The 24,037-nt window shown below is 37.8% G+C and overlaps 1 protein-coding gene and 1 non-coding gene across 2 annotated transcripts; one reads left to right on the forward strand and one right to left on the reverse strand.

Moving 5' to 3' along the window:
• Positions 1–4,826: 4,826 nt before the first annotated feature.
• LOC139943851 (vacuolar fusion protein CCZ1 homolog) lies at positions 4,827–23,190 on the reverse strand. Its single transcript, XM_071940697.1, has 15 exons — positions 22,801–23,190; positions 22,040–22,137; positions 21,104–21,197; positions 20,703–20,825; positions 19,650–19,733; positions 18,877–19,007; positions 17,874–17,918; positions 16,579–16,660; positions 15,473–15,528; positions 14,598–14,715; positions 13,229–13,262; positions 12,497–12,611; positions 11,634–11,780; positions 10,254–10,381; positions 4,827–9,061 (listed from the first exon to the last, which is right to left on the reverse strand). Exons 1-15 carry the CDS (start codon positions 22,879–22,881, stop codon positions 9,006–9,008), a joined length of 1,392 nt encoding a protein of 463 aa, XP_071796798.1. The 5' UTR covers positions 22,882–23,190; the 3' UTR covers positions 4,827–9,005.
• On the forward strand, positions 15,722–15,794 carry Trnak-uuu (transfer RNA lysine (anticodon UUU)). Its single transcript has one exon. It is a non-coding gene; the product is annotated as a tRNA-Lys (tRNA).
• Positions 23,191–24,037: the final 847 nt, after the last annotated feature.

Consider the following 24,037-nt stretch of genomic DNA (forward strand, 5'->3'; position numbering starts at 1 on the left):
ATTATTCACACTAAGTGGGATATAGGATTGTCGTCTGTGCATGTCTTCGGTGTGCATAATATGGTGTGTATGTGTGTTTGCTGCTCTTAACTGTGACTACGGTATCACATCGCAAGTATGACTCATAGGTGCTATGAAGTGGGAGAGATGACGGCATTTGTTTGTGACGTGCTATCTTATGAAGATAGCAATTGGGTATCCTGGTTTACCGGTTAGGGGTCCACTGCAACATTCACAAAGAGCAGCGCTCTAAAGTCGATAACCAGTTCATGTATGTGAAACGTTTTCCTCGAAGGTAAGAAGTAGACATATATCATAAAAATACATTTTTAATTAGTCGTGATTTACGTGTTTCTAAATTTTGAGAACAGACGGAGTTTGAACAAGTCGAATTACCCGGGGCGCTCCCTCGGTTTTAAAGGAATGCTCAGTGAACAGTCAGTGGTAGTTATGGTGCTGTGCACATAAACTCGCCGTAGCTTTATAGTAGGCGTAGGCATGAGCATTGAGATTCTGAAACAGTCTATAGATTCTAAATAATTTATTAGTTTAAAGCCAAGAAAATGTAGCCATGGAAGTGTATTCGGTCGTCAACTATGTGCATACATCATGAACAGCTTGTTTTAGGCGTAGGCCTATCTGGATTTCAATGTTTGTTGTTTCCCAACAAAAAGGACAAAATTATTACCAACACAAGTCTCTGTGAATTTTTCATGATTTTCTTAACCACTGACCCTGACTATTCGAGCAGTATACACCTCTCCTATAAAAGATACATAAGTGTCGATTTGGTCTGTATATTTTTTTCCCCCTTCTGTACGGCTTATTTCTATATTCAATAGCCTACAATGAGCAATGTTTGCTGTGAAACAGAATACATTTAATATTGCAGGTCTTTGATGTTAATTACTTAAAGCCACTAGACAAAATTGGTAATTGTAAAAGACCAGTCTTCTCACTTGGTGTATCTCAACATATGCATAAAATAACAAACCTGTGGGTTGTTCAACTCAAAAATTAAACGACACTACTGAAAACAGACTAAAATTTACGTGTTTACATTAATTTTGTGTAAAACGCCTAAGGACAATGTTATCTTTAAGCCATTAAAACATTGTCCATTATTTTTATGTCGGAAAATCAGCTATATTGCTTAAAGACCCTGGACACTATTGGTAATTGTCAAAGACCAGTCTTCTCACTTGCTGTATCTCAACATTATGCATAAAATAACAAACCTGTGAAAGTTTGAGCTCAATCGGTCGCCGAAGTTGCGAGATAATGATGAAAGAAGAAACACCCGTGTTACACGAAGTTGTGTGCGTTTTCGAGACCTCAAATTCTAAACCTGAGGTTTCGAAATCAAATTCGTGGAAAATTACTTCTTTCTCGAAAACTACTCCACTTTAGAGGGAGCCGTTTCTCACAATGTTTTACTCTCCCCATGACTTGTTACCAAGTATAGGTTTTATGTTTTAATACATATTTTGAGTAATAACCTATAAAGTGTCCACTGCCTTTAAGAGCCAGAATGAGATAAATAGTTCAACAATTCTTCCTGACGTCTCGAGTCCTTCTCGTATAAGGTGAGATATACTCTGCCAGGATCAAGACGTGGTAAAAAATAAATATGCGCCAAGCATAAGTGGTTTTGTTTGCATTACTTACAAGAACTGCCTGCAAGCTACGCTATACCTTTTGCTTTGCTTTATACGGTAAAGCATGCACCTCAAATACAAACTGTAAATTCTGCTTGTAAGTGCCATATAAAAAGAAATCGCCATTTCTTCTCATGTTTGATGAGATTGAACCAAGTCGATTGTTAGTCTTTAAATGTCACAAGCTTTAAATATCAACGGGTACCAATGAGCTGTAATTTTGATGACATTTGAAAAATGCGTTATTTACGTTGTATATTATCAAGTCTTTCCCTGTAAATGGTCTGTATACGTTTTTGGACCCCTCGAATGTTTCTATCCTTTAAATATGTACATCATGGAGCAATAAACTAGCAATATACAATCAAACTTACCCATTGAAATTTGATTTCAAAAGGTGGTTGCGTTTTTAAATCGCCGGATATCCGGCAAGAATATGTCAACACAGAAACAATAATCCCTATACACCTAAACATTTTCTTAGACGCTACCGATAACGCTTCTTTTATAATATTCAAATTTTATTTTTGTTTGATAAAAAGTGACGTAGTTTTCTGTAACCGCAGCACTTAGGAGTACTTGACAAATAAAGATGCTCAGTGACCTAAGTGGTGGGGTCTTCATGTTTGGCGACTAAATCCCAGTAAATCCACACAACATATCATCATTGATTTATCACATTCAGATGTTCAATTTATAAGATATACTGTAATATAACTTTAATACTCTGTGGTTGACATTTACGCTATGCAGTCATATAAAGGTGTTTGCATATAGGTAACGGCGATGGCTATCATGGAAATTGTATTGTAACTATAGATGCGCGTATAATTTATATGCAAAATAGATGTTTATCGAGCTGCAGCTACGGGCAGTTTGTGTGTACAAGACAAGCTATATGGAACCCCAGTATTATGGAGTAGGAACCTCCACTGACGGTATTCACTGTCCCTATTGAATCTACATATCTATACGCAAAAGAATGACTATTTGTTGTAACAAGACTTGATTGAGAATATTGCCAATCTATGAGCATAGTTTTAATGGGGAGGGGTTCCCCCTTCATATAAATGAATTAGAAGTGGAAAAACATTTGTCGCACCACCCGGCATATTGCATGAAAGCCTCGACTCTATTTGTAACTGTATTTGTGACCCACTATGTGAAAATGAGTCAGATGTCGCCCAATGCATTATTAAGTTATATGGACAGTTTAATGTGGAAAAAAAACAAAACATTTTTTTTTCTCTTTCTTTTTTTTTTCTTTTTAAGATCTATATTTGCATGGTTAACCTTTAGAACACTCACTGGTAGGCAATAAAGCAATGAATACAACAATTTTGTGATCATACTTACAGAGATTACAAAGTAAGTTTTATGCCAACAATTATTTTGAGTAATTACCAATAGTGTCCAGTGCCTCCCATTTAGGCCTACATGAATTATGAGCTACACAAACAACACCGTGCCACTGACCATCCGGAGAACTCGAGCAAAAACGATTGTTAAAAAGAAGAGAGAAAATATCGATATGACTGAAAGATAAAATGAGGATAACATCTCACTTTGATAGGACAGTATGTTTATCGCCATTGGAAATTTACAGTGAAGGTAACAAAAACTCAGATAACTTCACCCAAGATTAATTGATAGCGTGTCGTGGCTGAGCGGATTCGACCCCACCAGAGTATAGACTTGATTCAAGTCTTATTATCGTGTGAGAGGTCCCTCAGCATATCACGCCAACTTTCTATCAAACAACACGGTCAAAATGTGGTCCCGAGAATGCGGAACAGGCTTGGGAATGCAGATCATCACAAAACAGTAGTTTTCTGGAGATGGCACGGGATTGGGACTTGAGTCAAGTCTAACCAGAGTACAACCCTTATAACCATATTTCTGACGCTAACTTTAACGTTGGTTTTTCCTGTTCTCCTCAAGGCAAAACCGTGGTTCACTGAAGACACAAGAATTTCCACGAAGACGAAAAAGGTAAAGATGAACCGATTGGCAGACCACCTGATTGTGCACGCCTAGGTCCCACTCCTGGTAAATATACATTGCCGCGATAAAGCGTGCGCATTACGCCACCCGTCCATCATTATCGTTCACCTGTAGTCCGTCAAAGTACAGACTGCGCAACACGCAGTGCAGTATCAAGCATGGAGCAGACGACAATTGAACTCGTGTTAAGTAGAAAAAGGCGGGAAGCCTCAACGGTTCAAAGTGTGACACTTCTGAGTCCAGAGGACCGCGATACCGCCATCATTGCCGGTACAGTCGGTACCACTCTGGCGATAGTGTTTATCGTATTGATTGTGATTGTGTTCTGTTCGTATCGTAACTATCCGTCGTCGGCCGAGAGGAGGCGACGGAAACGTAGAGAAAATGGATACCTGACTCACATCAGCACAAGAATCGATACCAATGGAACCCGACCATAGCATGGATATCTGACTCGTATTAGCACAAGAGTCGATACACGGAACCCGACAATTGATAGCTGACTCACATTAGCACAAGAATCGATACCAATGAAGCCCGACCATAACATGGATAGTTGGCTGACTCACATCAGCACAAGAATCGATACCAATGGAACCCGACGATAACAATCAAATGGTGTTTTACGAAAGTTAACAAAAGTGGTGTTTAACTTTCGCTCTAGTCTGAACGCATTTTTTTCCTGTAGTGCAGAATTGCCAGCCTCAAAAATTTAACGTTTTCCATTTTGTTTGTATTATCAAGAAAATACAGGGTCATTTCAACGGACTATTTAACCTACGTGTGTGACATTTTTACAAAAGAGGCAAAGCCTAGACTTCCTGCAGGCACAAGTTGTATTAGGCCTGCACAGCTCGTTGGAAGAATGGCTGATTTTTTTTTATGTAGATTTCCATACTATGTCATTAACCAGTCTCTTTTAATTTGTAAATAATGTGACATGATTTATAGATTACAAAACACAAGTAGTTACGTAAGTTGAATAATAATCAACTTAATTGGACACCTCAACCCCTTCCAAACATTAATCCATGCTAATTAGACAACACATTATCTTCCTATTGCTAGGATGTTTTTTTTTATCCTGTGGATCTAACGTATTATAAATTAATTATTCATAACAATAAATTGACCAAAGAACAAATTATACGTTATCTGTACTTACATGATGTATAAAATTAATGAATGAATTGATTTAAAAAGCAATAGTTATTTCTTGAACAAAAATGGATGGTCAGGCAGAAAAATAAAACAAGTAGGTACACCAATTGTTTTTCTTCAGATAAAAAGAGAAGTAGTATTTTATTGATACATCGTGTTCGTCTTCACATTTTGAGGCTCTATTGCACACTTTAAACCCAAGAAAATGTCAAACAAAATTATATCCAGATAATATCCAGTAACTATTGTACTATGTATAATACAATATAAAATGAGAAGGATAGATTGCCATAGCTTTCGATTCAAACCGGACCTTCTTCAGAGACATAAACACAATTCTGAAACCTGTGGTTCTTTTTAGAACCACCCCAACTCGAATAGAAGTTATACCACTACATGGTGTTGCCTCAAACCTTAAAATATCATATTTCCACCATGCAAAGTTTCAAATCCTACTTGACCATTGTATTGTTATAACTGAACATATTTGGCTATTTTGATGGAGTTTCTCTTTTGTAATCATGTTATAGCTGCATCGAGGATCTTTGGTAAGACCTTGATTATTACCCATATACCAATGTGTGATAAGTAGTTAGTACTCTATACTAATTGGTGCTTCAATGCAGTGGACACTATAAAAACCAGCATAAAACCTTACTTGGTAACGAGTAATGGGGAGAGGTTGATAGTATAAAGCATTGTGAGAAACGGCACCCTCTGAAGTAACGTAGTTTTCGAGAAAGAAGTAATTTTCCACGAATTTGATTTTGAGACCTCAAGCTTAGAATTTGAGGTCTCGAAATCAAGCCACTGAAAGCACACAACTCCGTGTGACAAGGGCGTTCTTTATATAATTATCTCGCAACTTCGACGACCAATTGAGCTCAAATTTGCACAGGTTTGTTTTTATATGCATATGTTGAGATACACCAAGTGTACAAAATTTGACAAATACCATTAGTGTCCAGTGTCTTTAAAGGTATTGTAGAGGATGGGTAAGGATAAAACACATCATTGTTTAACTTTAGCCTAAAAGTTACTGATTAGAAAGTTCCTCTTTTTCTGTGATGGGTCGATATTTCCCTCAGAAACAAAATCATATTCAAGAACAATTTATTTGAAAATCTTTTTAAACACCAGCTGATTTTGGTCTTTGCAATCAAAATTAAGGACAATGACTTTCACGCTGAAAATTGTGCATGTTTTTTTTTTTTTTCGCCTGGCTCACACAACCAATTAGACAAAATTGCACAGGCCCTTGTGTTTCATGCATACTGTTTGATCAAACAAAACATGAACACTGTCTGCGACTATTTTGTCAGATCTACCAATCTTTTATGATACCTTACAGGATTCAAGCTGGTCTCTCATCACTGGGAATTTGTGGTGGTCTCGAGGGTCAGGGGTTCAAATCCCGTCTCCTACATGTCTTGACTCTGCACCGAGTATACACGTACCGTTCTTAGCACACATCAGTGAAAGGATGACAATCAACTTTATGTAACAGTTAATTTTATGAGAAGCGTATTTTCAATTCAATTGTTCTGTTCAATTCAATTGTTCATCATCAATAAATAATGAAAAAGTTTTAAGAGAATTGAGTTTTTCTCCATTCCTAAAAAACAATGACTTTTGATTAATGACAAAAAAAAAGAAGACAAAGGCTGAGATAATCTTTAAAGACACTGAACACCATTGGAAATATCTCATAATAATTGTTGGCATTTTACTTATCAATATAAACCACACGGGACACCGCCAACAGAGGGCTAGATAGCTCACTTGGTAGAGCGCATGCAATTAATCCAGAGGTTGCTTGGTTCGAATCCCACTCTAGTCAATTCTTCGTTCAACCCCAAAAATCATTTAAAAATTAACTTTGTAGCACTGTGAGAAACGGATCCCTCTGAAGTAGCATAGTTTTAAGGAAGAGACAATTTCTCACTCAAATTAAAAAATACTTCGGCTGAAGCCTTTTGTTATGCATCTGAAAGCACACAAAGTTGTGCAACAAGGGTGTTTTCTCTTTAAATATTCTCTTACTAATCGATGACAAATTGAGCCCACATTTTCACGCAACTAATATTTTAAGGTACGCTTTCTACTATCATTAGCTTCAAACAGTGTAAGTTTAATGTGAATCTGTGGACATTGTGTTATCCAAATCCTTTAACCAAACAAAGATTTGTTTCCGAGTGAGTGAGCGAACCGGCACATTGTAGAGCCAATATGGCTCGATGTAGTAATTGATTCACCATCATCATATAACCTTCTGATGATGTTATCATATTTGCACATCATATTGTACTTCGTATATTAATATCTTAATAAAAAAATTGTATTATACATTATGTACACTATGTACAATATCAACATAGAAGAAAACTATGGAGGACCAAAAGCGGACAACTCATTTCCCCCAAAAATCCGGAAGAGTAAAAACTAAATTTACGTTCAACTACAGCCCCCTTTCAAAATTTTGAGTTTGGTGTGGACCGAAATGTTCGTTCCAATATTCCAATTTTGGAAACTTGGTTTGGACCAAAATTTTATTACAATTTTCTGCTAGTAGACATTTGGAAATTTGCATTTGTTCACTTTTGGACTGCCGGTGTACGATGAAGTGTAAAAATCCAAATATCTGATGGCAGAAAATGAAAATTTTGAAAAGAGACTGTATGTGGAAATAAATTCTGTTTTTACTCTACCAGATTTTGGGGAAAATGGGTTGTCCACTTTTGTTCATCCGTAAAAAGCCTGTATCACATTTGTTTACTTCTACAGACCGATCAATAAACAAGCCTTGTGTTTGGAAACAAGAATAGACCTTTATCATGGTGCGGCCATCTTGTTTTTAATCCAAATCAAATCAATTTAAGCAAACTGAGGCTGGAAGGGAAAATTGGTCTGGTTCCTTTTTGTACATTAGCATCCCAATACTGATGTTGGATACAGGGAACATGACCAAGATGGTGGCAGCGTGATAAAGGTCTATTAGCAACCTCGCTACCATGGGCAGCGCTCTGTATCACCCGCTAGCTCTGTGCACATCTCTTACCCCTGGGAGGGAAACTCCGATCTGTGTCTTTGATTGGCTATCATATTTGCGCAAAATTGTAAACGCCGTGCGTCTTCAAAAAGCTCTATATGCTGAAACGCGTGCGTATAAAGATGTATGTATTCACTTTTTTGTTATGCAACACTATTCGCCAAGTTTATGACCTACCATGGTATGTATACTACAACTTTCCACACAGCGCATCCAGCCTGTGCGTGATTACGCCCAACACAGAACATATCAACCACAGGACTAATTGTAATATCCAATATATTTAGATATTTTAAAGTCACACTTCCAGGGGTTATGATCGAGCAAGGCATACTGGGAAAAAAATGGCGCGGTGAGATAAATTACCCCTTAGGAACAAGGTTGGTCTATTAGCAGCTATGGCTACAGCTTTGACTGTTGCTAATGGTGTTCAGGGCTTGAACTTGTGGGTGAAGATCCACAAGACTGCAGGGGCTTGTAGTATAGAAATATTGACTGCTTTGAGGGGCACAGTTAAAATTATAGGCCCAAGTTGATGTCAAAACCACGACTATGACCAATGCTAAGCTGAGCGATAGTCATTGTCTTGACATCACCGAGTAGAGGGCCTATAATATTAACTGTGCCCAGATTATTAAGCAGTCAATATTTCTTTTATATACCGAATAAAGATAATAAACCCTGGCTAATGGACACAGAGCGCTAGTCGTACAAACAGTACGCACGAGCAACCTATTTGCGACTGTTATTTTCAGGGCGGGCACAGTCGATTGCTATGCCCCAAGCATAGTCAACTATGACGCCAGCTTGATAGAAAAAGGGGGTCCAGCTATTTCCATGACTCCATTTTAACCAATCAGATTAGAGGATTCTTTATATGAGGTAAATATTTTGAATAATATATTATTCAAAATGTTTACTGGACCAGAATCTATTTTACAATACCAGATTAAAAATGATTTGATTTAAAGCAATCGGGGAGATGTGTAAAGTGTACTTCGATACTTTTGACAGATAATCATCACATTCACAGTAAATATTTATTCCAAAAAATATTACACAATGAGGTATTTTATTCAAATGAAAAACACAAGATCAAACCAGGCTTGTCCCATGGTACTTAATTTGTTACCTTAGTCCAGGAAGAAGATGTTGGTAAAATGTGCAGCGCATAATCTCTTCACTTCCTCTGTAAAAGGGGCGGAGGGGGTGCGGGAGAGAAAAAAAAATGATATTAAAGCTCATGCATAGATATCAGTAAAGTCACAATTAAAGGCAGTAAACACTATTGGTAAATACTCAAAATAATTATTAGCATAAAACCTTAATTGTAACGAGTAATGGGGAGAGGTTGATAGTATAAAACATTGTGAGAAACAGCTCCCTCTGAAGTGACAGAGTATTTGAGAAAGAAGTAATTTTCCACGAATTTGATTTCAACACCTCAGAATTATATTTTGAGCTCCCGAAATCAAGCATCTGAAAGCACACAACTTCGTGTGACAAGGGTGTTTTTTCTGTCATAGTGATCTCGAAGCTGTGACGACCAATTCAGCTCAAATTTTCACAGGTTTGTTATTTTATTCATATGTTGAGATACACCAAGTGAAAAGACTGGTCTTTGACAATTACCAATCATGTCCAGTTTCTTTAAAACTAAAACATAGTTTACAAGACAAAAATCTTCCTGCTAACCTTCAGCAACACCCTCACCATGCATACGCTTACACCATTGAAAAACTAATGTGGTTATGTGTAAAGATTTCAGTTGTTACACACCAAAATTTGTTCGTGAGAAACAAAACTGTCAGTGCAGTTTCTAAGATTGCATACTCCTATCAGGGGTTATTCTTCCTGAGTGGACATAAATCCCTCCAGATTTCCGGCCGTATCTCAAGAACATAACCACTAATGAAATGAAATTTGCACATGTCAGTTTTTATTGTATACATCTACCTCTATATAGGATTACTACAATCAAACGGTTCCAAAAACCATAAGGAATACTCAGGGTTCCCACTCAGGATTCCCAAACCACCACTGGAAGAATTTCCTGTTTCCCAATATCACATTTTCCAGATTTTTAAATTACACTTGCAAATTTCGTTACAAAGATTTTTTTTTAAACGAAATGTAAAATTGGATATTTACCAGTAAAAATGGTACCCGAAGCCATTCTTTTTGAGCACTTCTTTGATTTGAGTCCATGATCTACCATGTAACTGATTCATCTCGCAAAGGTTTTCAGGGAAACATTTCCACCACTAAAAAATCCTGGGCAGAACCCTGTATACTTTGCCTTCAATACACCTGTTTGCTGGACAAATTATAAAACTGTTTTACTGTGTAATAATCCAGGATTGCTTCTAATATAAACTCACCATTGATTTCTATAAGGTTTGCATTCTTTTGATTGATGACGACGTAGAATTCTCGCTGGTCAGATTTCTTCCCTACGACCCAACAGTCCGATATCGTCTTCATTAACGTTTCCCCATCCTCCTCAAACCTGCAATTTCAAACAATCAACCACAACGGTTACCAAGCAGCCTGCAAATGTGGAGCTGCTTTCCAAACAGCTGTCCACATCATCAGTGACTGCATTAATCATAGTTGCCCTGGCGAGCAGTCCCTAAAGGAGCTAAACAGTCTGGACACGCAATAAAAATCAATAAAATAGTCAAAATCACTAAACAGGTAAATAAGCAACCATATTTGCAAGTATATAAAAACAAAATAAATCCATAAAAACAAGTATAAGTTAATAAGCGCTACACAATTGCCAAGAGCTGCTCACATTGGAACAGCCCCATGTCCAGGAAATGAGCAGGGCCCGACGAAAAATAGTGCATACAGATTTTCTGCTAAGCAAATATGAGCAGGATACCAGTTTCAGAATACACATGTAGTATGGTGTTTTGGCTGGTAAAGCATAATTTTGTTACAGAGATAAGCTAACCATCCAAAACACCAAATCACATGCGCCATTTGTGGCTAGTATCATGGTCATATTTGCTCAGCAGAAAATTATTATAGTAAAATTTTCTGCTTAAAGGATTCGGGTACTTTTTCAAAATGTCCACAGATTTACATTAAACTTACAGGGTTTGAAGATAATGACAGTGGAAAGCTTCCCTTCAAATATAACTAACTAAGGTTGTGTAGTTTTTGAGAAATTAGTAAAACAAGTCACAAAATAATTTTGGTCTCATGAGACCAAAATTATTTTAGCATGTAAAATCCCCTTAACCAGTAATGATATTATACCAAAACCATAGCATAACTGGTTAATACGTTTTTACATGCTTAAACTGAGACAAAAATTATTACTCTTACTCATTTCTCAAAAACTACAGCACCTCAGTAAGTAAAATTTCAAGGGAAGCTTTCTACAATCAAAATCTTCAAACTGTGTAAGTTTTAATGTAAATCTGTGGACATTGTGTTTTTTGTTAGGAAAAAGTCCATATACCCTTAAGCAACTCAGTTAAATTGAGATTGGACCAAGTTTACGAGCACCACACCATTTCCTAGGGCTGCTCACACTTGACAGCCTCATCATTAAGTTCAAAGCAACAAGCAGGGACCCACCTTCATAGAGCTGCTTAAGCAACATGTTTCTGCTAAGCGAATATGATGAGGATACTATTCACAGATTGCACATGTGGAATGGTGTTTTGGCTGGTAACTTTATTCTGGTAAGCATAGTTTTAATTGTGCTTAGCTACTTTATGTGCTTAAGCAACTCTAAGTTCCCTTACCTTGTAAAATCTGCGTTGATGTCGCTTATGAGGCGTACCATCTCTGGGCTGATGGTAGCGCTGGCCGTCTTGCGATTGTGCACAGTGGTTTTCTGGGCAAGATTCATCTGATTAAAGTAGACAAACTTGAAGTCTTGATTTGCATTACTGGGAAGAAACAAACAACATCATTAAGGCCTCTTTGAAACCTTGATCTCTAAATAGAGCTCAAAATTACAATTACAAAATGTAACAATGCAGATCATTTCTTACAAGTTATTATCTAGTAGCATAAACAGTAGGGGAGAATCTAAAAAGTGTGTGGTTTTGGGGTACAGTACCATATTCTCCTCAATTTTACTCAAAATATGAGACCGATTTGAGAGACCTTAGGGGTGATTAGCATCAAATTATAATGTGTCAAGTTATTAACCACAAGGTAAACTGACAGGGTAAATTTTGAATAATTTTGAGTTGAAAAGGTTACTGGGGCATAGTTTCAACCAATAGACCCCCGGTGAGTTAAGATGGAGTTCATTTGTTCAAATCCTGCTCTAGTTTTTTTGCTTTTGCTCAAACCCAAAGTATATATGGTCACATATCTTCTCCTATACTACTAATTTTTTTTTATATATATATAGTGCTTTTTATGCCCGAAGGGCGTCTCAAAACGCTTCCAACAGGTACCCATTTACCCCTGGTTGGAGAGAAGCAATTTGAATTGATTAGTTAGTTAGTTAATTATCTTGCTCAGGGACACAAGTGTCATGACCGGGACTCGAACCCACACTTTGCTGAACAAAAATCACCAGAGCTTGTGTTTGGTGCTCTTATCTGCTCAGTCACGACACCCAATTACTCCTTACAAACCACCTTGTTCTTACCTGGTTCCCTTCCTATTTGCATACTGCTCACCAATGTCTGACGCTAGACTACTGAGTTGGGGACCGATGAAGGCATCAATGTTTTTATACCAATCTAAGGGTGGTATCGTTGACCCTAATATAAAAAACACAAAAACGCGAGTGCTTAAAAACCCAAAACTCCAAACAAGAAAACTACTGCAACAAAATCACACTAGGTAAATTTTAAATGATTACAGGTTAAACAAAGATAAAATACTACAACAGGATTTGAACCAGCGACCTCTTGTCTAACGTGCCAACCTCTAACAACCTAGCAATCTATCGCTATGTTGGCATGCTCCCTATTTTGTCAATATCAGTTTTCCTTGTGGTTTATTATCTAAACTCTGAAATAAAGTGACCCCCTGGCTGCCGCTTCAGTTATAATCCCCGCCCCGGCTACATGGTAGTTTTAATGGTTGTATGACTTCTGGGGGGAATCCCCTAACAAAGATATTGACAAAATAGCGAGACGTCCAACATAGATAGCTAGATAGCTCATCAGTTGGTGGAGCGCTGGCACGTTAAACCAGAGGTTGTTGGTTCCAATGCTGCTCTAGTAAACTTTTCTTTGATCAACCCTAAATAATCAGTCATTTGTGATACAATTTTTTTTTAACCTCATTTTCTTTTTAAAAAGCCTTCCAAAAACTGGAGACCAGGTCTTGACTGTTATGATCAGTTTTCATAATAGCAAATAAGTGTTCTTACCATCTACCATTAAACACACAGTTGCACTCAGGGCCTGTATACAAAAACACACGAGACATTGCATGGTGAATTTATAAATCTTTATAGTTTTGCAGACTCTGTCTAAAGCTGAGAGAGAAATCCTAACTGGGCACAAACCTTTGACATTTGCGCACTCAGCAGCCACTGCCAGAGACACTGGGACAAACCCCTTCATCACATAGTAATAAGTGTAACTGGGTTATTTTACATGAGTTAACAGCTTTTCATCCGATTCAAAGGACTAAGCAACAATGGTTTATAAGGACACAATTGGATCAAGATGGAGACTAGAATCCACACTTTGCTAATCGGAAACACAAGAGCATGAGTCCAGTGCACTTGACTGCTCAGCCACGACACGCCAACAACATCAACAAAAAACTGTCTGTATAATTATGTCTTATATTTATTTCATTTCTTGGGTAGATAAAAAGAAAAATAGTGCACATTAATTAGGTAAAAACATTAAAAGAAACAGCTATTAAACAGCAATTCAAATACAGAGGAAGGAAAAAGAAACAGCTGGAGCCCGAAGGATTGCCTAAAAGAAACACAGTTCCTGTCTAGAGGCTCTCTTTTCCACCAGGTACGTAAGAATACAACAATAAATTGAAAAACAAAAATGTATAAATGTTTGTGTTTGTACAGAGGAAGGAAAAAGAAACAGCTCGAGCCCAAAGGATTGCCTAAAAGAAACACAGTTCCTGTCTAGAGGCTCTCTTTTCCACCAGGTACGTAAGAATACAACAATAAATTGAAAAACAAAAATGTATAAATGTTTGTGTTTGTACAGAGGCAGGAAAAAGAAACAGCTCGAGCCCGAAGGATTGCCTAAAAGAAACACAGATCCTGTTCAGGTGGCTCTCCTCTCCAGCTGGTCATAAAGAGCACAACGATAAATTGAAATATAAATTATAAAAATATATTAAAAATTTTTTAATACCGGTACTCATAAAAATACCTATACAAGGGCATACAAGAAAGGTTAAAACCTAAATGAAAAACACCTTAAAATGGGATGATAAGGATATCATACACCTGGCATGTGAGTAACTATCCATGAAAAAAAGAGGAAAAGAGAAAACTGGACAAGAAAAAAAGGAGGAAAAGATACATTTCCTACACTTTTGTACACAGAAAGTGAAGAAAAAAAGAGGAAAGTCAAAACCCAAAAAGAGGAAATCAGCTGAAAAGAGGAAGTCTCACATGCCTGATATACACAGGGCCACACCACACCAAGAACATCATCAAATAGCTATCATTTTAATGGATGTAAAACTTGCATCAGGAGAAAGAATATTCATTTCGGTTTTACCCATTTAGCTGTCTTTATCATATATTTACGTACCCTATATACAACAAGGTGTAATTCCTCAACATGCGATCCGTTACTGACAAAGATTTTGGGTGGTCTGACCTGGCTGGAGGACTGCTGATCATTTGGATCCGTTGGCCCCGTCACAAATCTGTCATCACGGAAAAAAACAGATACCATCATCAGACCAACATGGAAGTGTTGTGGCCGAAAGGTTAAGAGCACCGAATTCAAACTTTGATGTTTTCTGATCAGCGGAGTGTCACTTAAGCAAGACACTTAACTATTACTCCGTCCTTCGGATGGGACGTAAAGCCGTTGGTCCCATGTGTTGTGTAATGCATGTAAAAGAACCAAGCGCACTTATCAAAAAAGAGAAGGGGTTCGCCCCAGTGTTCCTGGCTGTGGCTGCTGTATGCACCGTAGCACCTTGTAAACCCTTATAAGATGCTACATAATTGGGTCTCAGAATCCATCACTGCAACAACCTATCTTTCTCAGCGCCTTGAGTACCTTATATGGTAGATACGTGTGCTATATAAGACTTCGATATTATAATTATTATTTATAATTCAATTAATAATAATAATATTAACGTGTTCACTTGTTTAATGCGAACTCCAAAATAAACCTTGTCTGTGGAGTGCAAAACAAGACCAGCACTCCTTAAAAACTCAGGTTGATTTTAAGAACAGACATTTCATGAACCAGAAAACATTAATTTTCTGGACCCGAATGGGATTTTGAAGGATTTGAGAAGGTTAGAATTAATAAGGCTGAGTCCAAATTGCGACTACAGCTACGGCTACGGCTAGATGTCAACGTCATCATGAGTTGAGGTATAGGACGTCCTTAGCAACAGTTGGAGCTGTAGCTGTAGCCGCTAATTTGGATACGGGCTAACTTACTTGCCAAAGTGAGTACTTCCTAATGTCTGATTGGCCTTGATTGCAGATTCTTTAAGCTGGAAAATAAAATAACAAAAAACGCAGTTGATCAACTGTCTGACCATTCAATACCATCCATTGAGGTTAAAAGCCCCATCACACCAAACTCATTTTTACACAAAAAACGTAGCTGAACATAGCTTGAAATGTGTGCAAATGGAGTGAACACTTTGGTGTGACCCAGCCTTTAGAGTAAGAGATTATCTTTTTGCCCGGTTAGCTCATTTGGTAGAGCATCAGATTTTTAATCTGAGGGTCAGGGGTTCAAGTCCCCTACCGGGCATCTATGTCTGTGCCTTGAACACCCAGCAGGGTGGATATGTGCGCATTAAAAGTCTTATTATTATTATTATTATTATTATGCCAGCCTTCAATATGATATCATGTGGTGAATGCATCTACACAGTACACAGTCAACCCTCCTTCTGTCTGGAAATTTGGTATCATCCACTTTATGATTTTGAATGATAGATAACATTGGCACCAGTCAATGCATGAGTTGTTTCCTTTAAGCGTGAGGCAACATAAGTAGTACCAAAGTGGTCCCCCAAAAAAGTGTTCAAACACATGCAAGACATGCACCGTCTATATGATACTATCTTGTGACGACCAACAGAGTACACACATTTATTAATTTTCGTTTAAAACACAACACATTGTTGGTAGCATTATATGGCAGTACTAAAATAATTTGTTTCAAAATTTAAGAGACATGGAAAATCTTGATCAGGCAGTTGTACACTGCTTAGATCTGTGCCCACAGTCACTCCACCCAACACAGACCCTACAATTGAGAGGTTTCAAGCGGTTGGTCTACTCACAGGAAATGTGCTTAGCAAGAGTAAAGGCCTGATCACACAGGCCCTGATAACGAGAACGAAAATGAGAACAATAAAAATGCACGCCCTCGATTGGTTGAATTGCTCCACGCAGAATCTGCCCGTGCTTATTCAACCAATCGAGGGCGTGCATTTCTATCGTTCTCGTTTTCGTTCTCGTTATCAGGGCCTTTGGGACCGGGCCTTCAGAGGGATAATTGGAAACTGGTGTTATTGTTTCATGCTCACCTCCGTGTCTAACGATGAAGGGAATAAACTAGTGGTTAGATATTTATACAAAATCCTCATATCGTCCTGTTCAAGACCACTCCTGTAAAGAAAAGAAACATAAACAGAAAATAAAGAACAAATCTTGCCACAGACAGAGCGTGAATGGTTTACTAAATAATAATACTACCAAGTTCAAAAATAGTGCGTTATCAAAGAGCAAGTTCTGGTCATAATGTTTAACCAATTTGCAGTTCAAATCATGCTTGTAATGTCTGTGTTTTTACTGGAACACGTCCGAGTCAATTGACTGCTCAAAATCTAGTTAGCCTGTGGCGGAAACAAAAAGCAACAACTTAAAAGGCACATAAAAATATGGTGTTTAGATTACTCGTAACTTTAGATTTCTGTCCCCCACCACCAGTTACACTACTAGAACTTAAAGGAACACATTGCCTTGGATTGGTCGAGCTGGTCTTTGAAAAGCATTCTGTAACCAATTGTTATAAAATGCGTATGGTTAGAAAGACGTTGTAAAAGTAGAATACAATGATCTACACAAATATGCCTCGCAATTGCGTGGTTTCTTTTTACCTCGATGACTAACACGGTCCGCCATTTGACACCCATAAATGGCCGAGTGTGTTAGTTCGTGACGTACAGGCATGCAACTGGAAAATTTTCAAGGCCACAACACCAGTGCGGAGGGAGGCAGCCGAAAAGCCATGTGTCATGATACCCATAATGGTACCCTAGAAAATGTTGAGGTTTATTATGCTCTTAGGTGCATTGTTAGCATTTACTAGGCTTATTTTACATGATTGTAGTTGTACACTGTTGTTGCCAGGCATATTTAAAAAAATTCAAAAAATAAAAATAAAAATAAAAACAAAAAACGTGGAAACGCGAAAGAGTTGCATGCCTGGACGTAAAAGGAAAACCGTGCAATTTTGAATGATACTTGTGTGGATCATTATATTCTACTCATCCGATCCAAGGCAACATGTTCCTTTAACATATAACACTCAAAGGGTTTGGGTGCTTTTTGTAGGACACAAAACTCAAAAACTATTTTAGCATGTAAAACATATTTCCCAGTGTTGGTATTCAAATACCAGTATAAGTAAAATACGTTAATGATTTTTTTGCATTGTCGGAGTAATTTCTCAAAAACTACAGCACCTCAGTAAGTAATATTTTAAGGCAAGCTATCTACCACCATCAACTTCAATCTGTGTAAATTTAATAACAATATTTGTAAATTGTGTTTTGTGTCCTACAAAAAAGTACCCAAGCCCTTAAAGTAAGAGACTTACCAAACCAATTGGTCATTGTATAGGAAGGCTGTATACTTGATTTGACTGAAATAAACAAGCAAACACAAAATACTTTACAATTTACAAGGTATTAAAGGCAGTGGACACTATTGGTAATTACTCAAAATAATAATTAGCATAAAGCCTTACTAGGTAACGAGTAATGGGGAGAGGTTGATAGTATAAAACATTGTGAGAAACAGCTCCCTCTGAAGTCACATAGTTTTCGAGAAAGAAGTAATTTTCCACGAATTTTATTTTGTGACCTCAGATTTAGAAGTTGAGGTCTCGAAATCATGCATCAGAAAGCACACAACTTCAGGTGACAAGGGTGTTTTTTCTTTCATTATTATCTCGCAACTTCGATGACCGATTGAGCTCAAATTTTTCACAGATTTGTTATTTCATGCATATGTTGAGATACAGCAAGTGAGAAGACCTGTCTTTGACAATTACCAATAGTGTCCAGTGTCTTTAAAAAAAATGAAGGAACGTGGCAAACATGATCAATCCCCGCCAAGGCCCACTTTCATAGAACTGCTTCATCAGTATAAAAGGTAGCTAAGCAAAACAAAATTATGCTTACCAGAATAAGGTTACCGGCCAAAATGGCATGTCACATGTACCATCTGTGACTGGTTTCTGTGACTGGTATTTCTGCGGAGTTGGAGCAATTATATTGTAACCAACTGACTCGGAGGTACCCTGTCAACTGATTACGTAGTTATTTTAATTAATCGAATTCCTTTCCTTATAAGTTCTCAACTTTCAGAATAACTTCAGTTTGTGAAGAATAATTGCAGTTTGCTGAGACGTTAAGGATGTGGTGTGCAGCTATCCTGCATTGGTAGTGCTTAACTCAAATCATTCCTGCACAAGAAGCGACAGCGGCAAGACGTGTTTTGAGTCTTTCATTCTTTCTGTTTTTGTTGTTGACCTACGTTAGTTCTGTCAACCAATACACCCCCAAAAGGTGAAAAAATTTACATAAAGAAAGTTTTACCTGAAAGAGGCCTCCACCAGGTTGATAAAACACTGCATCCTCAAGTAGGTGTTCTTGTCAAGCGGGAGGAATAAGATGCCATTATGGATCTCAAGAATGTCACTGTGTCCCAGCCTCAATGTAGTCAGGTACTATTAAGACAAACAAGGTAAGATGTACATAAGAAGGTTTGAGTTCTACACCAAACAATTTTTTCAACAATAGCAATTTCTTAAAAAGCACTATGTCATATACGTCCAGGCATGATATTTTGTCCTTTGAGAAATAGGGACATTTTATCGAGTCCAAAGCCTGACCTATTTATACACATGGTTCAGGCTGCAATACACTTTTCAAGCTATTTAATCACATTTTTGTCCTGTTTTTTTCCTTCAAAGGCAACAAAGTTGGAAATTTTTTGAAGCACAAGTAGGAAGAACATCATGCCTGTAGATCACAATGCTGTGACAAGCATCAAACCTCATCAGATAGACAGAACACTCAAGAAAAAGGATGATCTAATATTATTACGCAACAATACTACAGGGTTGAGAATAAGTGTGTCTTTAAGCCATTCCTGAGTGATTGAATAGGGTCTAACAATCTGACTTGAGATTGCAGTTTATTCAAAAGTCTGGAAGCTGCATTAGGGAACGGCTGTCGCCTAAAGAATGAACAGTTTTATGTTCAGCAAGAACAGTCCCGGTTTGTATTGATAAACCATTGAGATAGCTTTTAAGAAAACATATTTGAGGTGTCTGAAATGTTGTTACTCAAAATGAATCTGTCCATACCCGACTGTAGAAGTGCTCTTGTCTGTGCTTCAACTGGTCGATGCCGTTATTCTCCATTATTGTTGTGAAAGACCCCATGAAAAGCTGCAAACAAAAGCACAAATGTTTAAAAATATTTAGCCGTCAAAAACTGCTTAAAAATACAAAGTTTAAAGAAATTGAGCCGTTGCTTACCTGTAAGTAATCTGTGGTAAAACAAAAAAAGGGGGAAAAGTGCCTGGCTCAAGGGCACAAGTTTTCCGTCAAGTATCATTAGTTTATTCTGTGTTAAATGATTTCTCCATTTTGTATGAAACTTGTAATATTTTTGTGAAATGGAAATAAAATGTTGTTGAATGACTGGGATTCGAACCCACACTCCGCTGCTGACAACACCAGAGCTTGGGTCCGATGAACAAGACCACTCAAATGAACTATACCGCTCAACCACGACACGGCACAAAACACAGTCAGAGAAAAATACGGCCTAGCTTTACTAAACATATTTACAGACCACAACAACTGTAATTCACTGTATCTTGACTGCATGCACACCAACATCATACAGACAGGCGTTGTACATGAAGTGGGTGCTATACTACTATGTAACAACCAAGATCTTGCCAATAGCCTCTCCTGGGCAAATTGTAGCAGGTGCTCTATAAATTCTACAACACCCATTATAAAAGTTATAAATGCAAATCGTTCAATTTGAAGGAACATTACAGAATTGGTAAGAAAAAAAACTTGTCCAAGATCACAGATTCATATACAACTTACACAGATAATGATATTAGAAAACATCCCTTGAATTATTTCTCTCTGAAATTTCATGATGGGAAATACATAAAACTTATTTGCCGCTTGTACATGTAGTTTTATCGCTCAGTTTTTTTTTTAAATTGATGTCATGCAAAATGTGTAATCGTTTTTTCACTATTTTCTTGTGACCAAGATGGCCCATTGATCTCAAACTTCTACAGGTTTGTCAGTATTATGTATATGGTGGATAACATAAAGTGCTTACACTGCCAGCCAAAACCAATTCTGTAATGTTCCTTTAAGTTCTCCTACCTTGAAGAGGTTATATGCATGTTTGAGGACTGCCGAGTATACAGAGTCTTGGATGTCTTCTTCATGATACTCGTGATATGTCTTCCCATCTTTTGTCTTCTCACTGAAAGGGACAGTTATTGCCTACACAGACAAAAAAACACAAACTATATATAAGCGTAGGGGCCAGACAGGCCCGCTAGAGTCATGCCAAACCAATTAAAATAGGAGCGACTCTAGGTCAACCAAAATAAATTTTGGTTTCAGACAAGTGAACTAAACATAACATTTACATCGGCTCAGCTCATGACAAGAGCGACGTCTGAAACCAAGGCGCTCCAGAGTCGTTCCGAAAGACTGCAACAGTTGATCTTTTTCGACTTACTGTATTTTCTGGAGCCGTTTTTGACAGCTTTACTTACCATAACCATTGAGAAGTCTCTCTCTGGTTGAAGAAACAGGTGTCTCGTCTTCTGTGTATGCATTGACTCGCACGGCTTATTATCGGCAAAAGTCCTGCAAGATTGAATGAAAAGAAAATAATTAAAGATTGATTTTTAAATCATTACGAGACCATAGCAGCGACAGGCGACTTGTACCAAAATGGCCGTACATCTAGGCTACTTTAAGCTATACAACATTTTGACAATTTTACACCCCAGCGGAAGTACTGTTTTAGGAGAATGTTTTGCACTGATGACACAAATGTACACAATCGTCTTCGTAACTCAAAAAGCAATTTGTGTAAACATCTCAATGAGAATTTGCAGAACTAGGTTGCTAGTAAATTTGGCTCATTTAAAGGCAGTGGACACTATTTTTAATTACTCAAAATAATTATCCGCATAAAACCTTACTTGGTTACGAGTAATGGGGAGAGGTTGAGAAACAGCTCCCTCTGAAGTCACATAGTTTTTGAAAATGAAGTAATTTTCAACAAATTTGATTTTGAGACCTCAGAATTAGATTTTGAGGTCTCAAAATCAAGCGTCTGAAAGCACACAACTTTGTGTGTTAAGGGCGTTTCTCTTTCATTATCATCACGCAACTTCGACAACCAATTGAGCTCAAATTTTCACAGGTTTGTTATTTTAAGCATGTTGAGATACACCAAGTGAAAGGACTGGTCTTTAACAATTACCAATACTACAATAGTGTCCAGCCGTCGATTTCACAAAACTCTTCCTAACTTAAGACTAATCTTAGGACTTAGGACGAGTCCCAACCCTGCACTGTAGCATGCAGACCTTAAGATTAATCCTAAGTTAGGACGCGTTACTCTACTCGTCCTAACACGAGATAAGACGAGTCCTAACTCTTTATGAAATCGACAGCATTGTCTTTAAAACTATACTTACTCAGTGAATTTGATGACTGCTTCACATAAGCCAACGTTCTTAATCTGATTATCGATGGACGTGTTTCTTGGGTAGTAGTACAGTATCTTCTTCTCTTCCTGTTTGTAATTGTAAAGAAGTGCATTGTTTATGATATCCTGTGTCAAAAACTAAACTCCTTTTTTAATCATTGATCCAACCTTTAAACAAGACACTTGCACTTCGTGTGTTTTTTTTTCCAATTCAAAGAAAAAGCCAGGGGCCTAATACCATGAAAACAGGACAGCGGAGGAAGCGTGTTTGACCATTTCGCCCTGCACGATTCGAAACTGGCTCGTCTGCTCGTTGTAGTAGCAACCCTTCGTCTTCGCCATCATCGGCAGCTCAGCCCGCAGGAGGGTTACGTAACGTTATTAAATGCATACGATTTTTGGGGCTTCAGCAAAACATGCCAAGAACTTCTTGGCATGTTTTGCTGAACAAGTAAGGCAAAGTGTGTTTAAAAAGGGTTGTAAGTAAATTAATGGCACTCTCCTGAAACCCCCAGGATAACTTTCCGTATGGCGCCACCACTTTTTCACTCATTTTTACAAAAAGGGATATATCAATCAGGTAAATTAGATACTATATTATTTTATTTCGAATGAAAAAGTGGTGGCGCCATACGGAAACTTTTCCAACCCCCATTCTCACTTGATCATGGAACTGTCATAACAATTTGAATAAACACCGATTCAAAGTTTTTTCACGAAATAGATGCAACACATTTTTAATGATCTCACCTCGCCTTCTCTCGGCCCAAGAGTTGAATTATAAATAAAGAAGTGTTGGAGCATTACGCAACTCCTTGGGGTCGACGTCATATTGAAACAGTGCGGCTCACCTCAATAATGATTTTAAGATTTAAAATACCACAATTTTCTTGTAAAATTCGACATTGCAGCTGCAAGTTTTTAGCGACTACCCATCCCCTTCGTTCCCAGGGCTAGTTTGGGGAATCTCCAGTGGAGACCAGACAACTCGTCCGTCGGACAACTCGTCCGTTCGGACAACTCGACGGTTCAGACAACTCGACGGTTCGGACAACTCGACGGATGATTTATTCAACCGTCAGACAACTCGACTTGGGGTCAAGACAAGTCGACGGATGGCCGTGACGGGGCTCAGCACGGGGCGGGATGGGTAAAAAGCGGCATGGGGTGGTTTTTTTTTTTTTACCATAACCCGCTGCATTTTCATTGCTTGTACCATAGAGCAATGATCGAGTTGTTATTGTTGTTGGTAATAAAGTAAATAAAAGTAAATCTTCTAATAATAGAGCTGTATAATGTTTTACTTATTTAATGTTTTAATTGTGTTTTTTTTAATCTTTTATTTTGAATAAATTGAAGACAACTGCTAACTGGCTACACATAGAGTCATACCATGGTCATCTCATAATCTGTTTTTTACACAAAGTCTCGAGATAGTCACTTAACAGATAATTCTGCAAGTATGGCTTCACTGGAACACCACACTTCTTGTGATAAATAATAATTGGTAAATAATAATGATCAACATTAACTATCGACTTGTCTTGGCCATCCGTCGAGTTGTCTCAAAGTCGAGTTGTCCGAACTGTCGAGTTGTCTGAACCGTCGAGTTGTCCGAACGGACGAGTTGTCCGACGGACGAGTTGTCTGACATTCTCTCCAGTTTGGGCATAGCACCATCAACAGAGGGCGTTGAAGGTTCAATTATTCGAAATAATCATGTTTTTGACAACTAAACTTCTTTTTTATTTGGCAGATCGGCGGTTTTGAAATTTTGCTAATTATCCCACGAATAAAACACCCCTGAAATCATGTGTTTCTTCCCAAACCGACTTGCTGCCAGTATTTTCACGAAATTGCATGACCACCAAAACGTTATCATTCAAAAGTAGCCTACTTTTCTGCTACCTGGAAGCACTGGGAACGTTTTGTGATACATTCTACTTTTCTGTTACAAGAAAAGCAGGTTTTACTTTATCTCCTTAAA

Source organism: Asterias amurensis, chromosome 11, assembly GCF_032118995.1.
Source record: "Asterias amurensis chromosome 11, ASM3211899v1".
In the NCBI taxonomy this organism is placed as follows: domain Eukaryota; kingdom Metazoa; phylum Echinodermata; class Asteroidea; order Forcipulatida; family Asteriidae; genus Asterias; species Asterias amurensis.

Bases quoted from the DNA above. Each gene is read 5' to 3' on its own strand.
- LOC139943851 (XM_071940697.1), bottom strand. From the start codon at position 22,881: ATGACGTCGACCCCAAGGAGTTGCGTAATGCTCCAACACTTCTTTATT. The intron at 22,138-22,800 runs GTGAGATCATTA...AATTACAAACAG, and splicing joins TTGGGCCGAGAGAAGGCGAG to GAAGAGAAGAAGATACTGTA. The intron at 13,263-14,597 runs GTACGTAAATAT...TTTTGTATACAG, and splicing joins TACACCTTGTTGTATATAGG to GCCCTGAGTGCAACTGTGTG.